Consider the following 27025-nt stretch of genomic DNA (forward strand, 5'->3'; position numbering starts at 1 on the left):
GCCATAATCTGGTAAAACAATGTTTTCGAACACCTGATTAAAGGCCAGTCAACCCTTAGAACAACCCTGTTTATCACAGCAAACAATTGAAAAATTAAAAAATATACGTATTGAAATGTATATACACCGACATAGCTCTATGTTATAATAGCTGCCAACAATTGCTGTCGGTTTACCAACACTTTTTTTTCCTTCATTCCCGTTTTGGTCCTTTCATCCAAACCCATTCCTCTCAAAGAATATATAAAAAAAAAAAAATCTGCATGAGAGGACGTTTAATAGTAGTGGAACACAGATTGATGCAATGTTGTCTGTTGCGTTGCTCTGTGATTTCTATTTGTTGCCTCAGATGCTTCTGTTGGTGATGTTGATGCTGATGGTAAGGATGATGGCTCTACTTTACCTACCTATATGATTTACTTCCTTTTTTGAAACACGCGCCAATACAACAAAAACCACTGACTATACGCTCTACACTCGACCCTTCTTCTTCAGCAAGGAGAGGGTGGAATTTAAAATGTGTTCTCGGTTTTAGATTTAACACTCACAATGGTTGCTGGGTGGCGGATGACGGTTTCAATTTTGTGGTATTCTGATATTCAGATTCATTTGATTTTAAACTGCCACTGGAGAAGGTGGTTGTTGTGTTGTTTGCTAAATACCTACAAATTTTTAAATAAAGTTTATTAATAATAATTTTAAAATAAATAATTAAATTATTTGTGAATCAAAAGAAAAGTTGTTTTAAGTGAGTACCCAAATGCATGCGTGAATATATTATTTGTGAATATATTTTCGAAAAATTGTATACAAAATCGTTTCCGCCGGCGGGAATTTCAAATCATTCTATCTCCTTAAAGAAGTAGTGTCTTGTGTGTTTTATCTTCATACCATGCAATAAACTAGGTACCCACTTACCTTTTTTTTATTAGAAAGTAACGTAAATAAAATGAACCCAACTTAAGTGATTAAATTCGTAACCCCTTTTTTATTCCGACCACACAAAATTTAAATTAATGTACCACTTGTGGCTGTGAAATACTTCATCAAAATGCAACCCCGATGATAAAGTGCTATAAAATGAACTTGCCTGTGACAAAAGGATACAATTCAATTTGTTGGTGCACACACTCATCCATATGCGTACTTATATATCCTACATGTTTACTTATTTAATTTTGTCAGCCAAATCTACCGACGTGCAACGGACGAAGGAAACAAATGTGGGTACAATAGATTTACATTGAACCCTATGCGTAAATAAAAATATGTAGTGTAGGTACTTTGGGATTTACGAGTACTACGAGAAACAAGCGATTAGTGTTGCAACCCTTAAATTTGAAATTTCATTCAAAGTTTAGAGGGATGACAAGGTTACATGTTTACCATTTACACCGTTATAATGGATATATGGTCATAATTTTGGTTGTACACGTTTGGGATATGACAAACTACCTTGTTAAATGTTCGTTATCGAATTTGCTAGTTTATTTGATTGTGAATGGTCGGAGTGACCCTTACAGATTAGTACTTAGTTGAAATCAGTTTGTTTGAATATAAAGTGAGTAAAATGAGATTAAAGAAAAGAAACGTAACGCTTTTCCATGATGAATTATTCTCATCGTATCAAAGTGGTCTATATTATTTGTAGCCATTTTTAACTATGATTTCGAATTTAAAATAAATTGAACTTAAATGTTTTCCTCAAACTAAATTCCATATAGCTATCTAGCTTAGTTTTGGTTTTTCTATTTTATCTATCGATATCTATGTTTATCAAAACTAACACTGTATTAAAAAAAAAAAAACAACATGAGCGGAAACCTTTCACGTTTAGCAAAGCTTGTACCGATGACTTCAAAACGGTATGTAAAAATTGCATTAAAACCCCAAAAGCTGGACAAAGGCCCAAAACAAAAACTGTTGACCTTCTAGAATCGTTAACTTTGAACCAATTCCAACAATACAGGTAGTTTGATATTTATGGCTTCATAAAGGAGAAAAAAAAATGAAAATTATTTTAATTTTAAATGAAGTGATTGAATATAATTCGATTTTAAAGTTCATGTGAGCTCAACTCCAAAGCGTTCCGCCATTCTTTAAATATAAATTAGCAACGCATACAATATCAAAATATTAATACTTGAAATTTAGCAAGACAAAATCAAAACATAGCTATAAGTATTTATTTCAACAATGTTTAAAAGAGGTTTTGGTAAAGAACTAGATTTCACAAACTCTAAAATCTCAAAAATGCCTTACCTATTTTTCTCACATTTGAAATCGAGATACATATATGAGCCATTATATTTGAAAGTGGTATAAGTCCATTAAAAAAAAAAAAAACTATTAAATTTACATTTGAACCGCAACTAAACAGTAGCGCTTTTCTAAACGAAGAATTGCAGCCAATAGATAGATGACTCAATTTTAATATTTAAACAAAAACATCCTTGAAATTTTGGTTTTTGATTGAATAAATTGATATTTTTTGAAAAGAATGCAAAATGTGACCTTAGCGGTACGATTGATCGCAAACTAAAATCTCGCTTTTTAGGAAAAAAATCTCGCTATTACATTAAATTCTTGCTATATCAAAATCTTGCATCAAATAAAAATTAGTTTGGAACGTAAGATACCTTAAATTTAAATTGCTTTTTTGGCAGTAATACGTGTCAGCACCAGATTAAATCAACAGAGAAGGTCGAATACGACAAATTCACATGCATTAATTCCTTTTGACTCCAACATCTCCAGTTTAAACTGAACACTATAAAGAACTAACATAGGCGCCTGACAGTTACTTTACCTTTCCTATTTTTCTCTTTAACAAAAATACAACAAAAAACGGAAGAGAGAGGTTTTAGGATAGGCTAAGCTAGTAAGTAGTAATATCATGCAGGTTTATAATCTCGCATTGAAATAAAATATTTATTAATTCGAGCGTGCGAATATAATAATTATTTTATTTAAATGAGTATTTTATTTCACTAGAGCCCAAATCTGATAATTTTGCAAATTATTGGTCAGTTCAAATTTTAAATTAAATTTTTTTTCTATACGATTTGACTGCTGCTGCTCTATGGATTTTAACGATAATTTTATTGAACAGTAATTATAAATATACAATTTGCTTAAAGCTAGTTATCTAAAAAATTAACATTGATTATATATATTAGTATTATGTTGGCACAAAAGGGGTCTAACGTATTTACATTGTTTTTTTCTTTTAAGCTAAATTTACAGTTAATTGTCATTGTGTTTGTTTTAAAAATTAATTCTGCTGGCAGCTTCTTAACTCAGGTTGTTCAAGTCCCGTTGTCTATAAGCAAGATTTTGTAATTGCGAAATTTCGATATAAAAGATATTTAAGATGCGAAATTTTAAGAACGAGATTTTAAAATGCGGTCAATCGCACCCAATCCAAATGTGACTAGTACCACTTTCAAATATAACAATCATATTATATATCATAATAAGTGAACAAGAATTAGCATTTGTGTTATTTTTACATCCGATATATTCACACCTGCCTTGTTCGATTTCCAAGATAAGCCCAGGATAGCCCAATTTTTATTTTCGCTATCCTACCCTTAGTTTAAAGATTATAGAAGCACTATTTTTTATTCACATCAAAAAAAAAATAGTACGCATACACCACAGTGACCTTTTTAATTTATAATTTAGAAAAAGTAACTACACTTGTGTGGGCACTGCGCCTCAAATGTTATTTATTTGACTTAGAATTCTTACATGATTGATAACATTCCTGCTATGAACTTTAAGTTGATTTCTTTTACTTCACCGTAAGAACCACAAAATACAAATATTTTTTCAATTATAAAAATAATTGATTTTTTGGTTTGCCCTATGAGAACCTAGAAAAGCTACATGCTTAGTATAATCTATCTTCTTTCAAAAGCAAAGATAAAAACAAATATAAAATGGTGTGTGAGGTGATTTCTTTTTCAGTACACGAACTAACCATGGTAATTCCAATAATTTTCATCCTTTTTCTCGGTAGCCCACCCTTAAAAAATTATGAAAAAAAAAACTTTTTTCAATTTACCAACCCCTTAAAAATCTTCTTTATTTGCACGGTAGACAACAACAAATAATTGCTTAGCTTAAATAAAAGTAGGTACCTATTCGTTTTTTTGTTGTTCACAGTACAAAAGCACGTAGGTATATTGTTGTTGTTTTTTTTTTTTTTTTTTTTCTATAAATAATTTAGGTAGGCAATCTTTCACAATTAGGCTCAGTGTTCTTTCAGTTAAGGTTGTTTTGTCTATTTAAGAGTTTCCGATTGTAGGTACCTAGTAGATATTACCTACTTTCATTGTAGGTAAATTGGGATTATTATAGAAAAAAAAAAATAAATTAAAAAATACTAAACAACTTCTTCTAAGTTAGATGTTTCACTAAATATCATATCAACTTAGCGAAATGAATCAAATTGCAAAAATAATTGAGCAACAATATCTAAGTTGTCGCAACTAGTTAGCAACAAAATATAAACCTAGTTTAAATTTGCTAAGTTGATATAAACTTAGCGAAATATAAAAAAAAACAAAACCTATCGGAGCAACAAAATCAAAATTGACGTTACTATCCAGAAACAAAATAGCAACAAAATAGCAACAAAATAAAAAAATAGTTTGGATTCGCTTAGTTCATATAAACTGAGCGATATAACCAAAACACAAAATCTACTGGAGCAAAAAAAATTAAAATTGCAACAAAATTAAAAATTAGCAACAAAATATGCACCTAGTTTGGATTCGATCCAGAGGAGTTGATTCGCTAAGTTCACACGAACTGAGCAAAAAATTTCAATAACTCCAAAACTGACGGCGTGGCGCAAAAAATTAAAATTGCCGTAAACAATAAACTACTCCCAATTCTATTTGGGAAAAGTAGTCTAAGAAAAGAGTCTAAAAGCTATTTTCTTAAGGGGGGAAATCCCTCCAGACGACACCTTTTTCACTATTTTTTTATGAAAAAACTGAAAGCACTTATTGAAATTTGGAAAAAGACAAGATATTACTGACATTATCAAGAATTGAAAAAAAAATTTTTGAAATGAAAAAATAACAAAATGGCGGCTCTGGAGCCTTTCAAAGTTCACGCCTCTATTTTGCGCCGTGCAATGTACAGGTCCACGAAATCATCTTAAATCTTCCGTTAGATGATATTAGTAGGTACGCATTGTATGAACCTAAATTTATTTTTTTTAAATGAAAAATAAAAATTAGAAAACAAAAAAAACATGTTTTTTTTTACAAAGAAGTAGTTAAAAAAAATATTTACTGTACAAATTTTATTCAACTTTTAGGTTCATGTTGTGAATGATTTAAGGAGTAATTTGCTTCAAATTTCAAGTCGATAGCTTCATTAGTTTTTGAGTTACATTGCACGGCGCAAACTAGAGGCGTCAACTTTGAAAGGCTCCAGAGCCGCCATTTTGTTATTTTTTCATTTCAAAAATTTTTTTTTCAATTCTTGATAATGTCAGTAATATCTTGTCTTTTTCCAAATTTCAATAAGTGCTTTCAGTTTTTCATAAAAAAATAGTGAAAAAGGTGTCGTCTGGAGGGATTTCCCCCCTTAATAAAAAGCGATAAAAGAAACACTGATTTTGGAATAGATAGATAATGTTAATATTTAAAAATCAAGCATAGATGAAAACAAAAATGTAAAAAATCTGTAACTCGAAATCTTGACGTTTAAAAGTCAAAACCTTGAAAATCGATCGTTTGAGAAATAGTTCACCTAAAATCAGCATGAAAGGTATTTTTGACTTTAATTAGTTTTTTGGCTTCTGTGCTTTTTTTTTTAAATTCTTAAATACTTCAGATTTTTACATTTCAACACATTGTTCAGGAAAAAAAAAATAATATTTCTCGTGCCCTAATACGTTTTGAAAAGCATGTTGAATTATTAAAGCTGCATACCTTGATTTTTCAATATACCTCCCAAGATCCGGATTTAGGGACAAAAAAACGTTTAGACCTTCAAAATTATTTAGCTTTCAATCGATTTGTATAGAAAACAAGTCATTTGATTAAAACTTAACATTGTTTTATTTTAAAAAGTTATCAATATTAACATAAAGTATGCTTTAAACTCAAGTTCAGAAAAAATAACGAAAAAAAAGTACTTTTAAAATTCTTGAGTTGATAAAGGCTAAGTTTTAAACTAAAACCATATTATTTTATATATTGTTGAAAAGGAAACAGGTAAGCTATTGATTATGTCTTTTAGAAAGGAACTAAGACGTTCACGGGTTTTTATTGCAGGAATCGTTCAATTTTTTATAAAAGAAAATAAAACCGCGGATTGCTATTAAATGAGAGGGTGGAAACTGAAGACAGGGGTGCAAAAGCCCCTTTTTTAGTTTTTCCAATATATCTCGTAAACGAAGCAAAATTTTGAGATATTGCGCTTAAGACTTTTTGTAGAGAATTAAATTTCCCTTAACAATAATGTTTTTTAAAAATTGATAAATTGATAATTGTTTCGACATAAACAATAGCATAAGAGAACAGGTTCAAAAATTAAAATCGGACGAAAACAATACTGTGCTTCAAAAAAAAAAAAAAAAAAAAAAAATAATGTGTTTGATTTTCTTGGAACCACGCTCAAAAGTTTCGTTTAGATGCAAAAACAGGTCGCTGAAAATAAGAGCCCTTAATATTAATATTAAGTACTTCATTATATATGGACTTCATATAATCAAGTAAGAACTCTATAAGTCAAGTAAATAACATTAGAGGCGCAGTGCCCACACCAGTGTATTTACTTTTTCTAAATTATATATTAAAAAAGTCACTGTGTATTATATTTTTTTTAGGTGAATACAAAATAATGCTTCTCACCTGCCTGGTCTGATTTCCAAGGTTAACCCAGGATATAGCCCAACTTTAATTTTCCCTTAGTTTAAGAATTATAGAAGCACTATTTTTTATTCACCTCAAAAAAAAAAAAAAAAAAAAAAGTACGCATACGCCACATTGACCTTTTTTAATTTATAATTCATAAAAAGTAAATACACTGGTGTGGGCACTACGCCTCAAATGTTATTTATTTGACTTAGAATTCTTACTTGATTGAATGAAGTCAATATAACATTCCTGTTATGAAGTTTAAGTTGATTTCTTTTACTTCACTTTAAAAACCACGAAATACAAATATTTTTTCAACTATAAAAATAATTGATTTTTTGGTTTGCCATATGAGCACCTAGAAAAGCTATATGCTTAGTATAATCTTTCTAAACTTTTTTCAAAAGTAAAGATAAAGACAAATATAAAATGGTGTGTGAGGTGATTTCTTTTTCAGTACACGAATAGTGCTTTTAAAACCTTTCTCAACTAAACATGGTAATTCCAATTAATTCTATCCTTTTTCTCGCTAGCCCACCCTTAGTTCAAAAACTATACAATAGCTATCGATTCCAATATTAATCTTGTTTCTATTACTCTTTTTTTATACATTACATTACATCTAATCCGAAGATAAATCTTACGGACTAGAAACACTGCAGCTTGGGAAACTTAGTCCATCGGCTAATACAACACAAGACGTTAATACAACACAGAAAGACAAAGAAGAGAAAGAACATACAGAGAACATATAACATGGAACTACATGGAATAGAGGGGAGACATGTTTGAAAACTGTCTCATATTATCGCACAGGTGGATTCAGTTTAGCTGGCGATTTAGAAAAAACTTTTGAGCCGACCGTTGGGCTCGAACCCACGATGCCGGGCCCTGCAGTCATCTACCTATGTCTCTGTGCTACCTGGCCACCTGCGTTTATAAAATAGCTTTTTGATCTTTTTCTAAATTCATCTCTGTTTACCTTATTTATTTAATTAAATTTTTTGACATATTACATAATTATAAAACTCAAAAAATGATCTTTAAAGCCTGGCAAACCATGCCTTGATATGATATCGCTGTTTCTTTAGAGTTTAGACACTACGTTAAGAAAATATAACTCTAAACTGGTATAACGATGTGGGTAGGTCGTCCTATGGCGGAATCTTAGAATACTTATATCATATTGTCGTAAGTCATATCCATCGTGTTTGAAAACAATCACAACACAATATAACAAAAAATATATTAAACCTCACGAAAATAAACTGTTCACTTCGTAAGATTTAAAAACAAACATCTTCTGTCTGAAATTGCTTTTATTCTCTTACTTTTCTTCACTTGTTTTTTTTTACAATTGATTTTTATATTACTCCCTGCTGCGTCTCATCCCTCTTTCTTTTTTTTTTCCTAAGGATTTTACTTCTTGCAATTTATATGCAAACACAAAATTTGAAAAGAAGGAAGCTGCATTTAATTGCCTCAGTAGCAAAAATCTATGTAAAAAAAATCATTAAGAACAAAGTTTCGAAAGAAAAGTTTTTCCTTCTTGTTGAATATTTGTCTGTCAACAACTTAAAAAGTCATTGAAGCACTGGATTAAGCTGGCTTATTTATTCCCCATAAAAAATGTACGAATATTTTATTGTTGTCGACATCTGTAGTAGAATGTCTCTAGCTTTCACATCCTTGCACCATTCCATTCAACACCAATGTTTCATCGTCTTACAATGCAAATTTTAATTAACAAAAACCACCGTTAAAAAATATTATTGTTCCTTAATAAATTCAATTTAGAAACTTTTTCATTACCACCTCGAAAAGTGAATATCCATACATAAATAATGTATAAATCCACTCGTGTATACTGAAGAGCATTCTTAATTAACATAATCTAATTTGAATGAACACTCTTCTCGTTTTGACGATATCAAAAATGGCGCCCAATCTGGCAACGAGAAAAAAGATTTACTGAGGGAAAAGGCAGCACTGGCTCTAAAGATTGTTCTAAATGAGTTAACAGTCAAGGATAGTAGGTGGGGTGGTAAAAACTTTTAGCATTTAACCGTGCTGTAAATAAAAAAAAAATAAAATAAAAACAAAGAGACAAAGAGACAAAGAGACAAATGGGACTCTAAATAAAAAATCTCGCCCAGATTGTGTTAGATTTTTTGGTGACCATGTGTAAAATTTAAGCAAATATGGATATGATGATGACAGAAACCAGCTTGCTGGACAAGTTCGGAAGGTGCTAGCCATGATTGTCGGGGCAAACTTCATGGGCACTATGTGTATATGAGTATATGCGCATATGAGTATCTATTTATTAAGGTCTTGCACACATATAAGGCTTTCGTGTATGATATACCTACCATGAATTAGATTAATTGTAACATTTTGTCATTTTATTTATTTTACTTGCAACTGAAACTTAAGGACTTTTTTGGTAAGACTTATTTAGTGATTTATTCAAAGAAATTGTTAAATTTATTTCAAAAGAAAATTGAGATTTTTGTTACACCCATTTCTTTGATGTGACGTTGTCGTTCCAAGATAAAGTGGGGTTTATCTTATTCATAGACAATTTACACCCACTTCTAAGGAACTGCTTCTCACTTTAGCAAGTGCAGTAAAAAATATCAATTCTAAATAGAAAAATAATTGGGGCACGCTGAAATTTTGCAGGTATTTTTTGGTGTAAATAGTTAGAGATAACGCAGCCAAACATTCGGGCAACAATCTCACTTCAACGAGATTTTTGACGTGATATAAACTGCCTAACTCTATTGCTTAGAAATATTTTGTTTTCATTTGCGATTAAGAGACTATTTTCCTTTATTGTTGCAGGGTCAAAAATGTATAAGCTCAGAAAAAAAATTTCTCTGTACACCAACAAATAAAAAACTTTTGTTTATCCTTAGCTATCATTTGTTGTTGGTTCCCGTGCAAAATTTTACTGAGTACCTACTGAGTTACCAAAAAAAAACGGCTATAAATAACTTCATAATTTGTACTCATTCAAGATAAATTTCATATATAGGTACAAGGTACATCATTGTATTGAGTAACTTATTAAAATTACAGTTAGTGAAAAAGATTTTTTGGGTTTTTTGGGCACAAAACCATTAAAACATTATTTTAGTTCAAAAAAACATGAAAATCATGCTAAATCATGATTTCTGGCAGCTCTGGGCTTTAAAGACTTTCTTTCTAGTCGTTGAACCATTTGCAGCTCCTAATGAAGCGAGCGAGATTGCCTTTATGTCTATATCTGTAGTACAATTCTACTAAACGTAGTCTACGGGCCTTACTAATAATCAAATTTAAAGCTCAGTTAAATATTTAACTGAGCTTTAAATATTTCTCCATAACCAATTTAATAGTCAGGTTAAGGGTTAACGCCACGTTAATTTTATAGTTGGGAAACTGAACTATAAACGCACGGTTAAATTAAAACGCACGATTTGCACTGTCATTTGACAGCAAAAAAAAAACATTTGTCAAGTAAACAAGTTGTTGAGAAAAATTAAAAGTATTGGCGGCAAATTATTAAATAAGTAAATGGAAACATTAATTTGTTTATAAATATTTCTCTTTTTTATTAATAAATATTCATTACTTTCAGAATAGGCTGAAAAAGAAAACTTAACCCTCTACCGCATACTAACCCATATATGGTTTATCGATTTCATATCGATTTATTTCCATTATATTCCACCAAATGTCAAAAAGAAAAAACTATAATAAAACTATGTCTATTTTTTTTATAATAAACCGGTTTTTATTATCAGTAAGAGAGTCCTTATTCTAAAATAAACTCATTGTTTCAAGAGCATGTGTAAAGTGCAAACCAGTGAATAAAAGTGTGTACTTTTCAAGTGTTTTTTTGTAATAAAGAAGTTAGTTGCATCCAAATAAAAATATGTTTCGTATGTATTTATTATACTTTTATATGTTTACGAAGTTTGTTTTTTGTTTTTATAATAATTCTTGTCTTTTTTTGACGTTTTTTCCAAAACACCATATATGGGTTATCATGCGTTAGTGACTTACATTACTGATTTTTGTGGGATTTTTATTTTTTTTTTTTAAATGAATTCGAAGACTTTCTATAGAAAAACTAAGTGTGTAAATGCTATAACTGGTGATGGCTTTCGGAGTGATGAAGATCTAGCTTCAGATTCTGGATCTTTTTACACTTATGCAAATCTTTAAAGCCTACAACGTCACGAAAAAGAGGAAGACCTTCAACTTTGGCAGGTGATGCTCCCCACGTTATTCTGAAACTTCAATTCACTCACAATATCTAACTAAGGGCAAAAGTCGTTAAATTCATTGCGAACTGGAAAAATCGACCATATCCCTAAACGGCAAAAAAAAAACGTTAATATGTAAAATTTGCGGAGTGAAGACGTACACAATGTGTAGAAAATGGAATGTGTTCTTCTGCTACAATGATAAAAGAAAGAGTTTGAATAAATTCCATGAATAAGAAAAGTCCATTGTAATAAAAACATACTTTACAAAACATACCTTGAAAGCATACTAAACCATATATGGGTTATTAATTTTCTGCAGGAAATCGCCTTACTGCATACTAACCCAGATATGGTTTAAGTTTCTAAAAATGTATATATATGTAAAAAAATAAAAATTTTTATGTAATACCTTTTTTCAACCCCTAATAAAGCTAAAAAATTGTAAAAAAAAATTTTATATCACTTCGTTCATAATTCATGCAGTAGAGGGTTAAAAAGAAATAGATCTGCACATATTCATCGTCGTACTTCACGATAGATGAACTTTTTTTTATGCACTTTTGGCCTTCTTGGGCTCCATTTTTTAACTTTTACAATCAAAATAAAAATATATGAAGGTATGTAGGTATTTTGTAGTTATTTTTTTGTTCATTATTACATTACATGCAAAAAAAAGTCACTTCAATGATGTCATTTTGACAACAAATGTAATAGATCTGGTAATAGAAGCACAATTAGTTAAACGCGTGTTTATTTTGATTATTAGTATACACCCAATTTAACGCGACGGTAAAATTTAACCCAACGATACTTAAACGTGTGTTTAGCGATTCATTATTGCTAAGGCCCTACGTCTTTGGGATGACGCAGAACATTCACATAGAAGCTTCTGCAGAAATTAGTTGAGTAGGTACATTTGAAGGCGTGTTCCGGGCTTGCCTCTTATGACACCACTGTTACGGCGTCGATTCGTGATCTGTTAAGAGATATTAAAAATTTTGTACAACCAGTACCTACTGGACAGATCTGTTTCGTTGCTATGCATCTCCATCAGAAATGATCGCAAGTTAAAGGCAGTTGATACAGAATCAAGAGATTTAATATCTACCTGACGCGTCAGGTCATGACGGTTCGAGAAGACAAGAAAAGTAGAGACTTAAATTTAATCTGTCCGAGTTTACACCTCCACCAACACCATCTATGGTTTTTTATCCGCCGGTTATTAATGGATCGAATCAAAATGTGTAGCGTCGTCGTCATCTGCGAGTACAAGTTTATCGTCTCGTGTCATTGGGAAGAAAGAGTTGCACGTGTGACTGCAAAGGACGGATTTCACTTGGGTGTATTCATTACTTCAGAAATTTACGAGAGTTATTCAAAGCAAGAGGCTTCTTCTGCCTCGGTTTTCGACATCCATTCAAATGATGGTCATGAACTATGGAATGACTCTTCGTATGAGAGTTCTCCATGAATTGTCGCAATTGACAAGTGGAAGTCTACCTACGCAAATTATTGTTCTTTATTTTGGAATCTAGAATTTACTCGTATTTTTGGAAGTACATGTGTGCCAGCCACAGTTTGCGTGAAAACTTAAAAAAAAATTAATAATACAGTCAAATAAGGTGAAATAAGGGGTAAACCTCAAATGAATGCTAATAGAAATTTTTTTTTGCTCAATACCTTCGTTTTGGCATTCTATCACATACCTAAAAAGTCTAAAAAAATCTTATGTCCGCAAGTCGCGATTTTCAAGGTCAAAGCGCGAAATGGAGATTTTCAAAATTAGCACTAATAGACAATGGTATTATATACACATATGATACATGATATCAAGTTATAACCTGTTTTTCATCTGTCAACCCATATTATTATAACAGTTGCAAACTTACTACCGAAAAACCCTTAAAGTTATGGTAGAGGAACCAAAGTTTGCATGAAGGTTTTTATATCCATTATTTATTATTAAGAATCAAAACAACATGAGATCTTTTTAGGTTTTTGACATAAGTTATAGAATATCCAAAAAGAAGATAGAAACAAAAAAATTTGCCTATTAGGTAGCACTAATTCCAAGATTGTACCAGGATGGTTTTTAGTGCATATCCCAAAATTTCCCCTTTTCTCAAAAAATACCATTTTGTCATAGATATGAATGTTTTTTGCATTGCATGTTTTTATTCTTAATAATAATGGTTATAAAAACCTTCATGCAAACTTTGGTTCCTCTACCATAACTTTTAAGGGTTTTTTGGTATTAAGTTTGCAACTGTTATAATAATATGGGTTGACAGATGAAAAACAGGTATAACTTTTTTTAGAGACGTCAGATTGTCTTGAATTTGGAATCAGCATTAAAAAATACCTTGAAATCATGTATCATATGTGTATATTAGGGTGTCCGTTATTTCCCAAAGTGATGTTTTCGGGGGAGACACCCCCCAGATCGAAAGTTTAGGGCCTAAATAAGGGGAATTTAGCAAAAAAATATTTTTTGGAGGTCATTACCCCGTGCCTCTAAGGTCATACTTTCCCCATACAAATTTGTATGGGAAATTTTTAACTCCTACATAAAATTTTTTTTCTCTCGAGTTAAATCATCTATTTTTAAAATGTTTGTTGATTCTGGTTGGAAAATAGCTCCTTTAAAAGATTACATTCAAAATTTCCCGTTAAAAATTTTTTTTATATTTTATTTCGGTTTTTGAAATTATTAGCTGTTTTACGTAGTTTTTGCTTTCACCTATCACATATGTTTAAATGCAGTTTTATTGGTTTTTAATTCTTTTCAAATATTGCACTCAAAAATTTGTGTATAAATCAAAAATTTTAATTTTTTTAAATTTCTATTTGAAATTTTTGCCGTTTTTATAATAAATAAATATTATTAAATACTTTACCCTTTCTTGTTTGCAACTTTTTTGATGTCATTTTTTAGGTGAATAATTTTTAAACAACATTCAATAAAAATATTGTAAACATATCTTTTGTAGTTCAAGAAAAATAAATTTAAACGTATAAAAACGGCAAAAATTTCAAAAAAAATTTAAAAAAATTAAAATTTTTGATTTATACACAAATTTTTGAATGTAATATTTGAAAAGAATTAAAAACCAATAAAACTGGATTTAAACATATGTGATAGGTACTGTGACTGTCCTGTATTTCTACAGCTTGTCCCGGGTTTTTATTTAGGAAACCCGGGACGTATAAGTGTCCCGTATTTTGTTATTTGTCCCGTGATTGTACCGTATTTGCAAATTTTCTGATTTTTGTATTTAAAATTTTGAATACAAAAATCAGAAAATTTGCAAATTTTGCAAGGCCAATGGTGTCCAAAATCTTCGTTCATCTTTGAAGAACAAGGCGCCCCAATTTCTTTTGAAAGACTAAAGCAATCCTTATATTCCTCCTACCAATTTAATTTTTGCAAAGGTGCCCCTATAATAATGAATAAGGAAAGAGAAGGGAGACGGACAGAATCCCGAAATTAAAAATCCAGAAAGCCCAAAATCCAGAAACCCCTAAATTCCGAAAACCCAAAAACACAAAATCCCGAAAACCCACAATCCCAAAATCCCGAAAACCCAAAATCCAGAAATGCCAAAATTCACAGCTTCTCCATTTCTCATAAAAACTACGTTTGTGTGTGAGAATAAAAAAAAAGGTCTGTTCGTTGTTCCCTCCTCCAGGGCACTCTAAGTCATTTCAATTAACTGTGAAAAAAATCAGAGTTTCTCGGGTTTTCATTTTACATCGAACACCTCAGAGCTTTAGTTTCATCAGCGAACATCGAACACAGAGGAAATTACTCTGGTTGAAAAAGGAGCTACAAAAAACGCTTGACAACGAATTTCTTTTGGTGTTTGTTTAGTTTAGTTAAGTATATTAATAGGTAACAGAATAGGGTAATGTTAAATTTTTTAATGTTGTGAAATTTTTTAAATGGCGGTGTAGTTCAGGATGATAGAAAAATCCTGTACTTCCATCCGGCGACCAGGTCACTCCTACAGTTTTTAACCGATTGGGCTAAAATTTTGTGTGGAGATTAAGATTACTATTCTCCAGTGAAGAGAATAGTAGAGGCGCCACTTGCAATCTTGCCCAGGGGCGCCGGTAGTGCTTAAACCATCACTGTTGAAAAGCTACACCTGGAAAAGTTTTTTCGAATAATGAGTAACATATATGGAAAAGTAAAGAACCCAGCTACATTTCAATACTTTTTTAAGCATGTTAAAAGTTGGATTATACAATTTTAAATCATTTAATATAAAATTAAAACGTTAGAAAACAGCTCTTACGATTTTGATTAAAATATTTTTTTTTTAGAAGTAATTAACAATACCTATTATCAAACCGTTTTCTTGATTTCTGATTTCGTAATCGACTTAAATTATTTCAAAGAAAATTCTCGGATGAAATAGTTTAAGAAATTTCATATCAAAATAAGTAAAAAATATGAAAACTCATTTAAAAAAATTTTTTTTTGTTTTGAAAAATCAATATTTTCAAAACGATCCAACGAATTTTTTATCTGTCCCGGGTTTCGCTTTTAGAAATATGGTCACCGTCTGATAGGTGAAAGCAAAAACTACGAAAACAGCTAATAATTTCATTTTGAATGTAATCTTTTAAAGGAGCTATTTTCCAACCAGAATCAACAAACATTTTAAAAATAGATGATTTAACTCGAGAGAAAAAAAATTTTATGTATGAGTTAAAAATTTCCCATACAAATTTGTATGGGGAAAGTATGACCTTAGAGGCACGGGTTAATGACCCCCAAAAATTTTTTGTTGCTAAATTCCCCTTATTTATGCCCTAAACTTTCAATCTGGGGGGTGTCTCCCCTGAAAACATCACTTTGGGAAATAACGGACACCCTAGGTATATAATGCCATTGTCTATTAGTGCTAAATTTGAAAATCTCCATTTCGCGCTTTGACCTTGAAAATCGCGACTTGCGGACATAAGATTTTTCTAGACTTTTTAGGTATGTGATAGAATGCCAAAACGAAGGTATTGAGCAAAAAAAAATTTCTATTAGCATTCATTCCGAGGTGAAATCCTTATTTGACTGGATTATAAGAAATTTAACCTTGATTTAGGCAAAGATATCGTCTCAATTACAACTGACGGAGCGTCGGTTATGGTTAGCAAAACTGTTTTTTAAAAATTATAAAACAGTTTGTTAACCATAACCAAGAATTATTCTTGGCAATACCTTTGACATTTTTTATAGTCAATAAGTAAGTAAACGCCGCAAAATAAGTAGGTACCTATATCTAACTTCAAAAAAATCACTTATTGATTGTAGGTACTCTAAATTCGATTTGGGTCTTTCGTCTCACAAGGGACATACATTTTTAAAATGAAACTTTGTTTTTAAAAGTTAATTAATGAATATGTCAATACTTTAACAAACGTACCTACCACCTATGAATAAGATCACTTTTTCTTTATTTGGAATTAAAGTTTTTAAATCTTTCAATGATTCGAAGTTCTTTCCTTGGTCGGAATAAAGTTCTTTAGGAACCCCAAACCTGCTTACCCAATACAATCTGATCCACGACTGTCTAGTCTCAGTCTACTCTCAGGACATTTTAACTCGCAATTATTCATTCGAGATTCGACATATCGTCGGTCTTATAAGAAGACCTCGTAACTTCACCTTTTTTCGAAAATGACTTTTGAATGCCATTTTATACCTATTAGTCTTGTTTGTTTTCACCTCCCTCATTAACACGAATACATCTTTAAAAGTGAGTAGGTACGTTTGGTAAATTTATTTAATTGGATGAAAGTGAAATTCATGCTTAGTTTATCAATATTTGTATTATTCTATAAAGATGTAGGCAAGTTCCTTTGTTAAGATTAGGTTTAAACTAAATTTCTTATCACATTCGCAAGTAAAATAAAATATTTAGCAGCTACAAAATTGCAATGTTTCCTCAAAAATCTATGAACAAATTTAATTTTTCCTTGTTTTGATATCAAGATTTAAACGATTTTATGAGAGCATTTTCGTTGAAATTTTTTAGTCGTATACGAAATCAACAGTTTTATAACAGGTACCTACTGTTAATAACTTCAAAAAAAAAAATACTTGTTCAATCAAAATAGTGAGAGCTGTTTTTTTAAATTATAATTTTGTTTTAAATGATTTTGAAATTGTATTGTCTTTAATTAAACATTTAACATGTCCTTAAAAGTTTTGAAATGTACCTGGGCTTCTTACTCTTCCATTTTAAAAACTAAAGCCTAGTCTAGAGGCGGACCGAAAATTTTAATTTTATTTTCACATTACGCAGCTTAACCAACGAAATTGTTACCTATGCTAAAATATTTGGAGAGTTTTCAATCATTTGTCGCTCACATTTAACTGTCCAGGTAATTTTTCTTGCTCAAATCAATACAAATGTCAATTATTTGAATTGTTTTTGAGCAATTTGAATGTAATAATTCAACAATTTTGTTTTAGGTACCTATCTTAAAGTTTGTGTTTTGTATTGTATAAAATGTTTAAAAAGTGATGTTGGTAGAAAATGTGTGTTAAATTAAAAAATTTAAAATTTACTCATGTGAAGGATATTTTATCTGAATTTATTTTTGTTCAAAATTAAAATTTTTAAAAATAAAAACAAAGTTGTGAATACTATTACAAAAATGTTTGTCCAAATTGTACCATCTGCTGAAGGTTTACGCGTAAGAAAGTAAGTTAAACATAGTTGAACTGATGATTCATGTTAATTTTACTGCAAAAATCATTTTTAAGGGGTTTTATTGCATTTTTTTCCTCAATTAAAAGTGCTTTGGTGGAACATAAATTTTTATTTTCTACTATTTCTTTCCCCTAAGTTATGTTAAACTTAGTGGGATTTAGGAATTAATTTGAAGTTCGTCCAAACCGGTATGTGAAACTTAGGTCTTTATATTTTACTTAAATATTTAAGATTCGTTTCAGCAAATGGGCCTTAATGCTTCAATCGGAAAAATTAGAAAAACTTTTAATTTCCAATTTTCTTGTTTGTCGTACAAAGTTCTTGAAATTTTGAATACAAAAATCAGAGAATATGCAAATACGGGACAATCACTGGACAAATTACATACAAGACATTTAAAAGTCCAGGGTTTCTTAAATAAAAACCCGGGACAAGATGTAGAAATACAGGACAGTCCCGGGTAAACCGGGGCGGTTGATCACAGTAAATATAGTACCTACCTTCTTTTGTATAGATATAAAAAGTGACGGATTTTCGATACCAGAGATACCCAGGGGTGGAATCGGCTAAAATGATATTTGACTATCATATTTTTTACTATCAAATTTGATAGTCAACTATTTTCCATCTGTGTAAGGTGATCGTTTTGAGATCATTTTTAATGGTATCACTTGGGTTTGACATCTGTCAAACGTCAGTAAATTTCAAAATAACCGATGAAGAGTTTGTTTTTCACTTCCATAGCTACAATAATAATTGAGAAGACAATTATTAAAAACGTAAGTTAATATTTTTTAAAACGCTTAAAATAATAATTATTATAAATTATAATTTTCTTCTTCTTCTTCTTATAATTTATAACTTTAATATCTACCTAGCAAACAAAACTCGAAAAGGATCGCTTAAAAAGAATCCCACAAAATATTGTATAAACTATCAATTCAGATGGCAGATCCAAAATGTTGAATATACTCAAAAAAGTATCTTATGTTATTCGAAAATTTTCTACGAGTCTATTAAAAACAAGAAATATTATTTTGAAATTATTTTCTCAAGTCTGACTCTTCTGTTTTCTATTTCATATTCATTTACTGTATTTTAATTTTGTAGGCTTAAAATAATTGCACAGGCACAAAAATATACATTTTTCCCAAACAAAGTAAAAGCACCACGAAAACCAAGAAAAAAATATGCTACAAATGTTAAATTGTATCAAATTGACACCTAAATAGGTGTCAGCTGAAAAAGTCAAAAAAATATGATAGTCACTTTTGACTATCATCTTACACAGACGAATTTTCTTGAATTTGACAGTCAACTATCAAAAATCAGCTTACACGATTCCACCCCAGGAGCAGAAGGAGATGGAAAACTTCTGACATCATACTGGTTTGTTTACAAGCTCGGATTGACGCTTTTGGCTCAGCATGCGGTGAAACACTGTGGTTACATTGTTTTTGTTTTTCACATTTATTCACGGATACAAAAGAAATTACAACAACCCGAAAAAAAAACAAAAAATGGTTTAAAACGTACTTCTGGGTACTGTACATAAAAATATACGTGTATGTGTGCTGCGGAATAACCTCAACAGCATTGGTTTTGAATTTCTGAAAGCAATAATTACTCTGACAAATAAAATAATGATTTGCAAAATCTTTTTTTCTTTGCTCATTTATTTAAAACTCTGCAAATAATTCAACGGTTTATACTAGATATATATAACACTGCAGTATTCTCTTAAGACTGTATTTTTAACGAACAATGTTTGGTTTATTATTTATTTATGTATATAGAACAAGTTGCTAGGACACTTTCTTATACGAACGACAGCTTTGTTGTTTGCATTGTCCTTACAAATGCATTATACCTTGGTCCTTTTCCATTTTGTAAATTGACTAAAGACTATTTCCTCAAGAACAATCTATTGTCTTCTTTACAAATCAAAAACAGTTTAGGTTTTACATAGAAGTTTTAAGATTTAATTCATTTAAAATATGCGGAATCCGGATATCAGATGTAGGTATGTATAATGTATGTATAATGTATGTATAATGTATGTAACTATTAGGGTGTGTCAAAATGCTAAAGTATGGAATTTCCAAATGTAATAGCTTTTAAAAGTTACACTACTCATCAAAAATGAATCCTGTTCCTGCGTTTACAATTTTCATTTTAATTAATATCTTTGGCTCGCTAAAAATATAGGAAGAAATCGAAGAAATTTGAGTTTTTAGAGATTTTTGAAATACATATGTTATGTACATATATGTTTTTTTTTTGTAATTGCGTCGTTTGAATACAAAAACAAATATGTATATTAAATATAAATCTTTATAAAAAAAAACTTTTAAGCTTATAATGTAATATGTTGGAATTGAACACTTAGTAAAGAAGCTGCGAAATAATATGCGGAGGAAAAAAAACATTTTTTCATATAAAATCGTTTTTTTCCTAACAACTTCAACCGATTTGAGCGAGCCAAAGACGAACGATATTATGATTTTTTTTTTAACATATTATTAAACCTTAGACATTAATAAAACTTTTGACCACAAGGTAGAGTACTTTTTTTCGGCCATACAAAAGTGACACACCCTATTTAACTAATGACTTCCATATTTTGTTATTTTTGATATTTATTTGTTATAGCCCAGTCAATTTGTATTCAGATTCATATAAAAGTAGTAAGTTCTGGTTTTAGTTTTCGTTATGTATGTAGGTACATTGTTCATGTTTAATTTTATTAAAAAAATAGCGAAAATCAACATTTTTTATTTTAAATTATACCGGAAACAGGGCCAGTTTGTTGAGAGTGGGTTAAATCGTCAATTTGATTATTACGGATTCCCCTTAATTTAGGACATCAAATTTCTTCAACGCCGAAGAAAAAAAAAAATAATTCCGAATAACGTCCAAGCAAAAGGACGCAGCTTGGGAGGTCTTGGCGGACAATTTCAAAGTCACATCGGAATGACTCTACGAATCCCAAATAAATTTCTAGATGCGTTAATATAATAAAGCAATTTGAATTGAGAAAAATAGGTGCATAATGTTGCTGCGGAAGTTGTACACTATCTATTAATAAATGTAAATTTGGCAGCCAAACTTCGTAGGTATGTTAGTTTTAATTTGGTGAAAAGTTAAGGAAATATTTTTTTTTTCATTGAAAACAACAACGCAAATTTTTTTATTGTATTGAGCGATGAAAAAATTATTTGTTTGTCCTTTCATGTCAATCGCGAAAATCAAGTTTGAACAAACTGAATTCGAGTAAATTCTTGATTAAATGGTGCTAATCGAGCAAAATTGGCTGATTAACAAAACCTCAAATTAACTGCTTAAATCATAGATTCCTTGATTAAAATTTTAGTTAACAAACGGATTCTATGATTATCAACTGGAATAATCCATGATTAAAGATAATTGAGTGTGAACAAACTGGCCCTTATAATGACTTGTAAAAAGAAGAGAGTTTGAACAAAGAAAAAGAAAAACAGGAACCAGGGGTAGTTTGGACAGACAATATAAATCAAAGAAATTAGAACCTAGTTTGTAAGGATATTTTTAAGTTATGCATTTTGAAATCGATGCACGTTTATTATTTCTCGAAGATGAGGTGTTTTTCCAAAGGCGAATTGTACCTATCAAAAATGTCAGATAGTCTTCAGTGGAAGAAGGCCGAAACTTAATAAAGCTTTAAAATTGCATATTAAGGAGTTTCTGAATCAGATGAGACATGATAATATTTTGACTTAGTCCATTTATGGCACGAACAGACCTACCTTTAATTTAGTTAAGCCACAATTAAAAATATTCCACAATCAGAAGAAAACTAAGATAATCAGCGTTTTGGTCAGTGTTTAAAGGTGTAGATTATTGAAAAGTCCACAAATTCCGGATATTTCCATAAGTGATTCCCACAATTAAATTAATATGGCCATTCTGTGTCAATGTATACTGTTGATTAGGTATGGGACAGTAGTTTAATCGCTTCTGGAGAAAAGTTGAAACTATTGATAATGAAGTTTTTTTAGGAGAACAAAGTGGTTAACCATATACTTTCAGCTTTTATAAAATAACGAAGGTCTGGGTCTGGCCGTGCGTCGTCGAAATTACAGAAAGAAAAACCGAAAACTAACCATTGTTCTCATACCAGGTACATTTATGTGCCCTTGATTATGAAAGTGGACTAGGTCACTTTTTGCTTGGTTTCAAGAAAAACAAACCTTATAATTTTAATATAACGGTTTGACGTTATTTCTTTCTTGAAACAATTAAAGGATCAATAAGCAAGTCTATTTACTGCAATTTTTATTATTTCGCTGACTTATTTTCTAACTTAATTAAGTAATTTGTTTTCTTTCTGACAGATATAAAACAAGATGACCGAAGAACAACAGCATCACCAAGAAACTTCAGCTTCCCCACAAAGTCAAAGAAAGTCTCCACCAAAGGATCGCAAGAATATAAACGATCTTCGAAATCAAGATTATGTGAGTCGTCTTTTAGCAGCTACACCACCATACTTATATTCAGCACCAGTTGGGCCAAATAATTTTTTCTTCAGTGATATGTTAAAATCTCTTGTTCAAGCCAGAAATAATGAAAATGCCCGTAACCTGCAAATGCAACAAGCTGCAGTAATGGCCAGAAGGCCACGGAAACGTTCTTGGAGTCAACACAGACCGTACTATGAACAGTTAAGGGAACGGAAGGGTCTTGATGAAAAAATTCAAATTCCTGAAAAACCTCTTGAACTTACAAACAAGCAATTCTTACCTATGTCAGCTGTAAAGTATCATAAAACTGATACTGCTACAAAGGAATTGATTTGCAGTAAGGAATTGAACGAGTGTGGTTCCCGTGAAGGTCAAACTATTTTGCAAGATAGCCCAGCAGCAGCATCTTTACCTCCACAGGACCTAGTTCTTCCTCCTCCACCTCCTGTTTGGTATCCACCTATCTATCCTCCATATGGAATCGATCCTCTTCACTTCTTTATTGACTTACGAGTATCTGGCCATATTTACGACCGAAAGAAGGGAAATGTTTCACCTTTGGCTAATGCGGAAAACAATTCACTTGCAACCGATTCCGAAGCGCCGGGTAAATATAGACATGGTTCCGCATTTTCAGTTCCAGTTCCTCGAAGTGAGTCTAAAGGCTCTGCAGCAATAAACTTGTCTTCATCTTCTTCTTCTGCATCGGAAACATCAAACAAGCTTGATAACTATGCAAAGTACTATGATTTAGGTGAAACCAAAGAGAATCTACCCAGTCCAAAAAGCAGTTCTAATTATATGCTTCAAAACCTACCACGGCTCTATGGTCAATTTGCATCAGCTACGAAAGCTCTAAATGATGAAAACTCGTATGAGAACGACAAATCAGATCAAGACTGCGAAGATTCAATAGATGAACATAGTTGTGGAAATTACAGAGACAATTCATCTCATATTGATGTGGAAATGATCGAGTCAACAAAATTTCAGAACGAAGGCATTACCAGTGCATGTGCTAGTCCCGAAGAATCCAAAGAAAACGATCTCATTGATTGAAAAAAATACAAACATTTTATTAAATATTAATACTTAAAAATAAAACTGACACAAAAAACAACTTTAAAGCTTTTTGTTACGTTATACGAGAAGTCAAGAATACTTTCCTACATTCCTACTCCCGCCCTCTCCCTTTCTTATACTGTTCTCCTATTTTTTTTTTACTGGGCATGATTCAGTCAAATAATGGTTTAACCTCGGAATGAATGCTATTAGAAATTTTTTTTTGCTCAATATCTTCGTTTTAGCATTCTATAACTTACCTCAAAAGTCTAGGAAAATCGCATGTCCGCAAGTCGCGATTTTCAAGGTCAAAGCGCGAAATGGAGATTTTCAAAATTATCAAAAATAGAAAATGGTATTATATACAGTGTATATTATACACTTATGATACATAATTTCAAGGTATTTTTTAATGCTGATTCCAAAAAATGAAATAATGGTATATTTTGAGAAAAGGGAAATTTTGGGAAAAAACATCCTGGTACTATCTTGGAATTAGTGCTAATAAGCTAATTTTTTTATTTCTACATTGATCTAAGTGTGACGGTAACAAAATCAACTGTCAGCCCATATAACCTAACCTAACCTAGGCGGAGCCTAACCTAAACTGTAAGTAAGGCTAAAGTGTGACTAAAGTTTTAAAATTTTTATTTTTGGGCGGTTTTTTTAAGATGAGCATTCTCATTAAAAGAAGATGAAGTTCACATTTAATTTAACTGAGTTTAAGTGAATCACCTTATTAAGCGGATATAACCTTATTTTAAGGTGGTGAAATTTAATGTACTCATCATCTTATTTTAAGGTGTCCTTTTTTTCTCCGTGTAGCAAATTTCCGAGACGAATGGAATTCGTGATAAGCGCTGGTCATCTTTTTTTGTAGTCATAGTATATACACCTACATAGAAAAAGTTCCTAAGTTAAGGGTGCGAAGTTCAATTATATCATATATGTATATTAGGGTGGGTCAAAAAAATCAAAATTCTTTTTTTTTTATTTGGTACTCCGAAAAATCGATTGCTAGACACCTCTAGAATATACACACCAAATATGAGCTCTTAATATTAATGGGAAGGTCCTCCGCTTCGCAATTTTCCATTTTTACGTCAAGCTTCTACTTTAAAAAAAAATCATTTTTTTATTAATTGACTTTTTAGCAAATTTCTTTTCATATTCTTGTAGGAAATTGAACGCTCTACAAAAAAGGCCTTGTACACTTTTTTCGTTTATCTAACTGTTTAATAGATATTTGAGGTCCAAAAATCGAGAAAATCCTTCAAAATTCGTTTTTTGTTCTTAATTTTGTAACAAATTCAAAAATTATAATAATCAAACGCGCAAGACATATTCTAGTAAGAAATAGATTGTTCCACAAAAAATGTTTTTAACTTTTTTCATTAATCTAACCATTCTAAAGATATTCGAGGTGAAAGTTAAAAAAAATTATAAAAACATTTTTTACTTTTCAAAATTTTCTAATTCACTGAAAATTTATTATTTTTAAATTAGCAAGGTATATTCTTGTAGGGGCTTAAACGTTCTATAAAAAATTCCTTGGAATCAAATTGATTGCTTTAACCGTTTAGAAGATATTCGTACCCAAACCAATGCCCACTGATTTCAGTAGTTATGACTCGTATGCATAGCGATTTTGATACGATTATCTTTTAAACGGTTAAAGCAATCAATTTGATTCCAGGGTTTTTTATATATGGTAATAATTTTGAAAATAAGATATAAAAAATGTTAATCCAGAAAGTGTTTTGCTTTTTGGCTTAAAAGAATAAGCATACATTATTGTTCTATAAAAAGTTATATTCTCAGTTGTCTGACTTTTTTTGGTGGTCATAGGCAGTGTATGTTACTTACATGTAACATGTGAATAACACATTAGTTTTGCTATTTATTATTTTGGAACATAACTATTCAACTTCTTAGTTGTGATGTTTTTGACACGATAATACTGAAAAAACATTTTTTAATATTGATTTTCATAGCTTGGGTTCGAAAGGACTAAATGAAACGAAGACCACATATTGAAACCTATACACAAGACAACTCCATTTATAAACTTTCCACGGTTCCTTACACTCTTTCTTTTCATCAAATGACTTATCACAATGTTGCTACCTAGTAATAAACCATCCCAGGACACTTCCACTTTTCTCCTTTGCTCTTAATTGATGATGAAGATCTGAAAGCAATTTTATAAATCATTTACTGCCATCATCGTATTGAAGGACTCTTCTCAATATTCGGTATACGCATTCAATTTAAATATAAAAAATAAAGAAAAAAAAAAACTTCATGAAATGAACACTTAAAACTGCAATTGGGGTTTTTTTTACCATTTTCGGCAGGATATTAATTTTCCCTCCTGTCGCTCCTCTGAGCATATCTATCCACTTTATTAAGCAGTGGCGGATATTTTACAATTTCAGCAAAAATTTCAATTGTCTGGCTCGAGTACACCAGTGAATATACAATACATGCTCCGGTCATGATGATGGTAAGCCATGAGCAATCGAAGCCACATTCGATATACTGATAATTGTTGCCACTCGATTGAATGCAAGTAGACATTGAGTACTCAAACTTTGAAAAAAAAAGTGTTGAACTTTTTTTTACGTACATCGCATCGGACCGATTTGGGTAAAGCATTTTACATAGCTACTTCAAATAATTGTGCACCCTTTTTAAATTAGTTTAAAAGCCAATTTTGAGTTTTGAATAAAAAAAATCGTGTAACTGGAAAGGGGTTGAAATTGAAGCACTTAGTCGGGGAAAATATCAAAGCCAATCCATAAATCTCTTAGCGTTTTGTAATAACTCATCTTTGTATTTTTTTTTTCTTTTTTTTTTCATTTTATTAGATGGGTTGAACGTTGAAGACTTCTTCATCCCTTAAGTCCTAATCAGAATTGACTTGAGAAGTGGGACGATGACAAGGAATTTCATAAGATGAATTGCTTCGTAAAAGGACACGCTGTATTCTTCGCGAAAAGATCCCTTAAAGAAAAACAGATTGATGCAAATGAGAGAATGGGTGGGGTGGGGACAGCGTACTTTTTTTCATATTTTAATATCTATAATCATGAAATGGGAGGGGCGTTATTGTGGATTTTAAAGATTTATATATTTTTTTAAACTGTGTAAGTTTCTGGGGGAGGTAAAGAGCTTTTGTTAAAAAAGCGAGCTAATAGTATGTATTGTACCTAGCACCAAGAAACTTTTCATTACTAAATAAAATGTGAAAAGTAGATACCTTAATATTGAAAATGCAGTTAAATAATACAATCCTTAATATATACAAGTCTTTTAACTAGTTGGTATGTTATGTACTAAGCAAAGAATCTATTCTACTTGAAATAAAAATAAAATTCATCAAAAAAAGGCTCCTCCTTTTTGGTTTCACTTCTTTCTTTTTTATGGTTCATGGAAATACCAACAGGAAACGAGCTTTGTGTTTTTTCGATGTACATACGTAAAAATACACACATACCTAGATGTATTACTCCGCATGCTTTAAAAAGCAATGGGCTGGCAGTGTATGGAGATTGCATTCTAATTCTAATGCACTATTGAAAAACGCAAAATAAAAA

The 27025-nt window shown here is 30.9% G+C and overlaps 1 protein-coding gene across 4 annotated transcripts; it reads left to right on the forward strand.

Moving 5' to 3' along the window:
- The first annotated feature begins 366 nt into the window (after window positions 1-366).
- On the forward strand, window positions 367-23484 carry LOC129918535 (uncharacterized). Of its 4 annotated transcripts, XM_055999136.1 has the most exons (3): window positions 17271-17530; window positions 17622-17853; window positions 22236-23484. In XM_055999136.1, the coding sequence occupies exon 3, from the start codon at window positions 22248-22250 to the stop codon at window positions 23421-23423; it is 1176 nt and encodes a 391-aa protein (XP_055855111.1). In that variant the 5' UTR covers window positions 17271-17530; window positions 17622-17853; window positions 22236-22247; the 3' UTR covers window positions 23424-23484. The 4 variants fall into 4 exon arrangements, with proteins under 4 accessions (XP_055855110.1, XP_055855112.1, XP_055855111.1 ...); XM_055999135.1 differs by lacking the exons at window positions 17271-17530; window positions 17622-17853 and adding an exon at window positions 367-748; XM_055999137.1 differs by lacking the exons at window positions 17271-17530; window positions 17622-17853 and adding an exon at window positions 806-1223.
- Window positions 23485-27025: the final 3541 nt, after the last annotated feature.

Source organism: Episyrphus balteatus, chromosome 4, assembly GCF_945859705.1.
Source record: "Episyrphus balteatus chromosome 4, idEpiBalt1.1, whole genome shotgun sequence".
NCBI lineage: Eukaryota > Metazoa > Arthropoda > Insecta > Diptera > Syrphidae > Episyrphus > Episyrphus balteatus.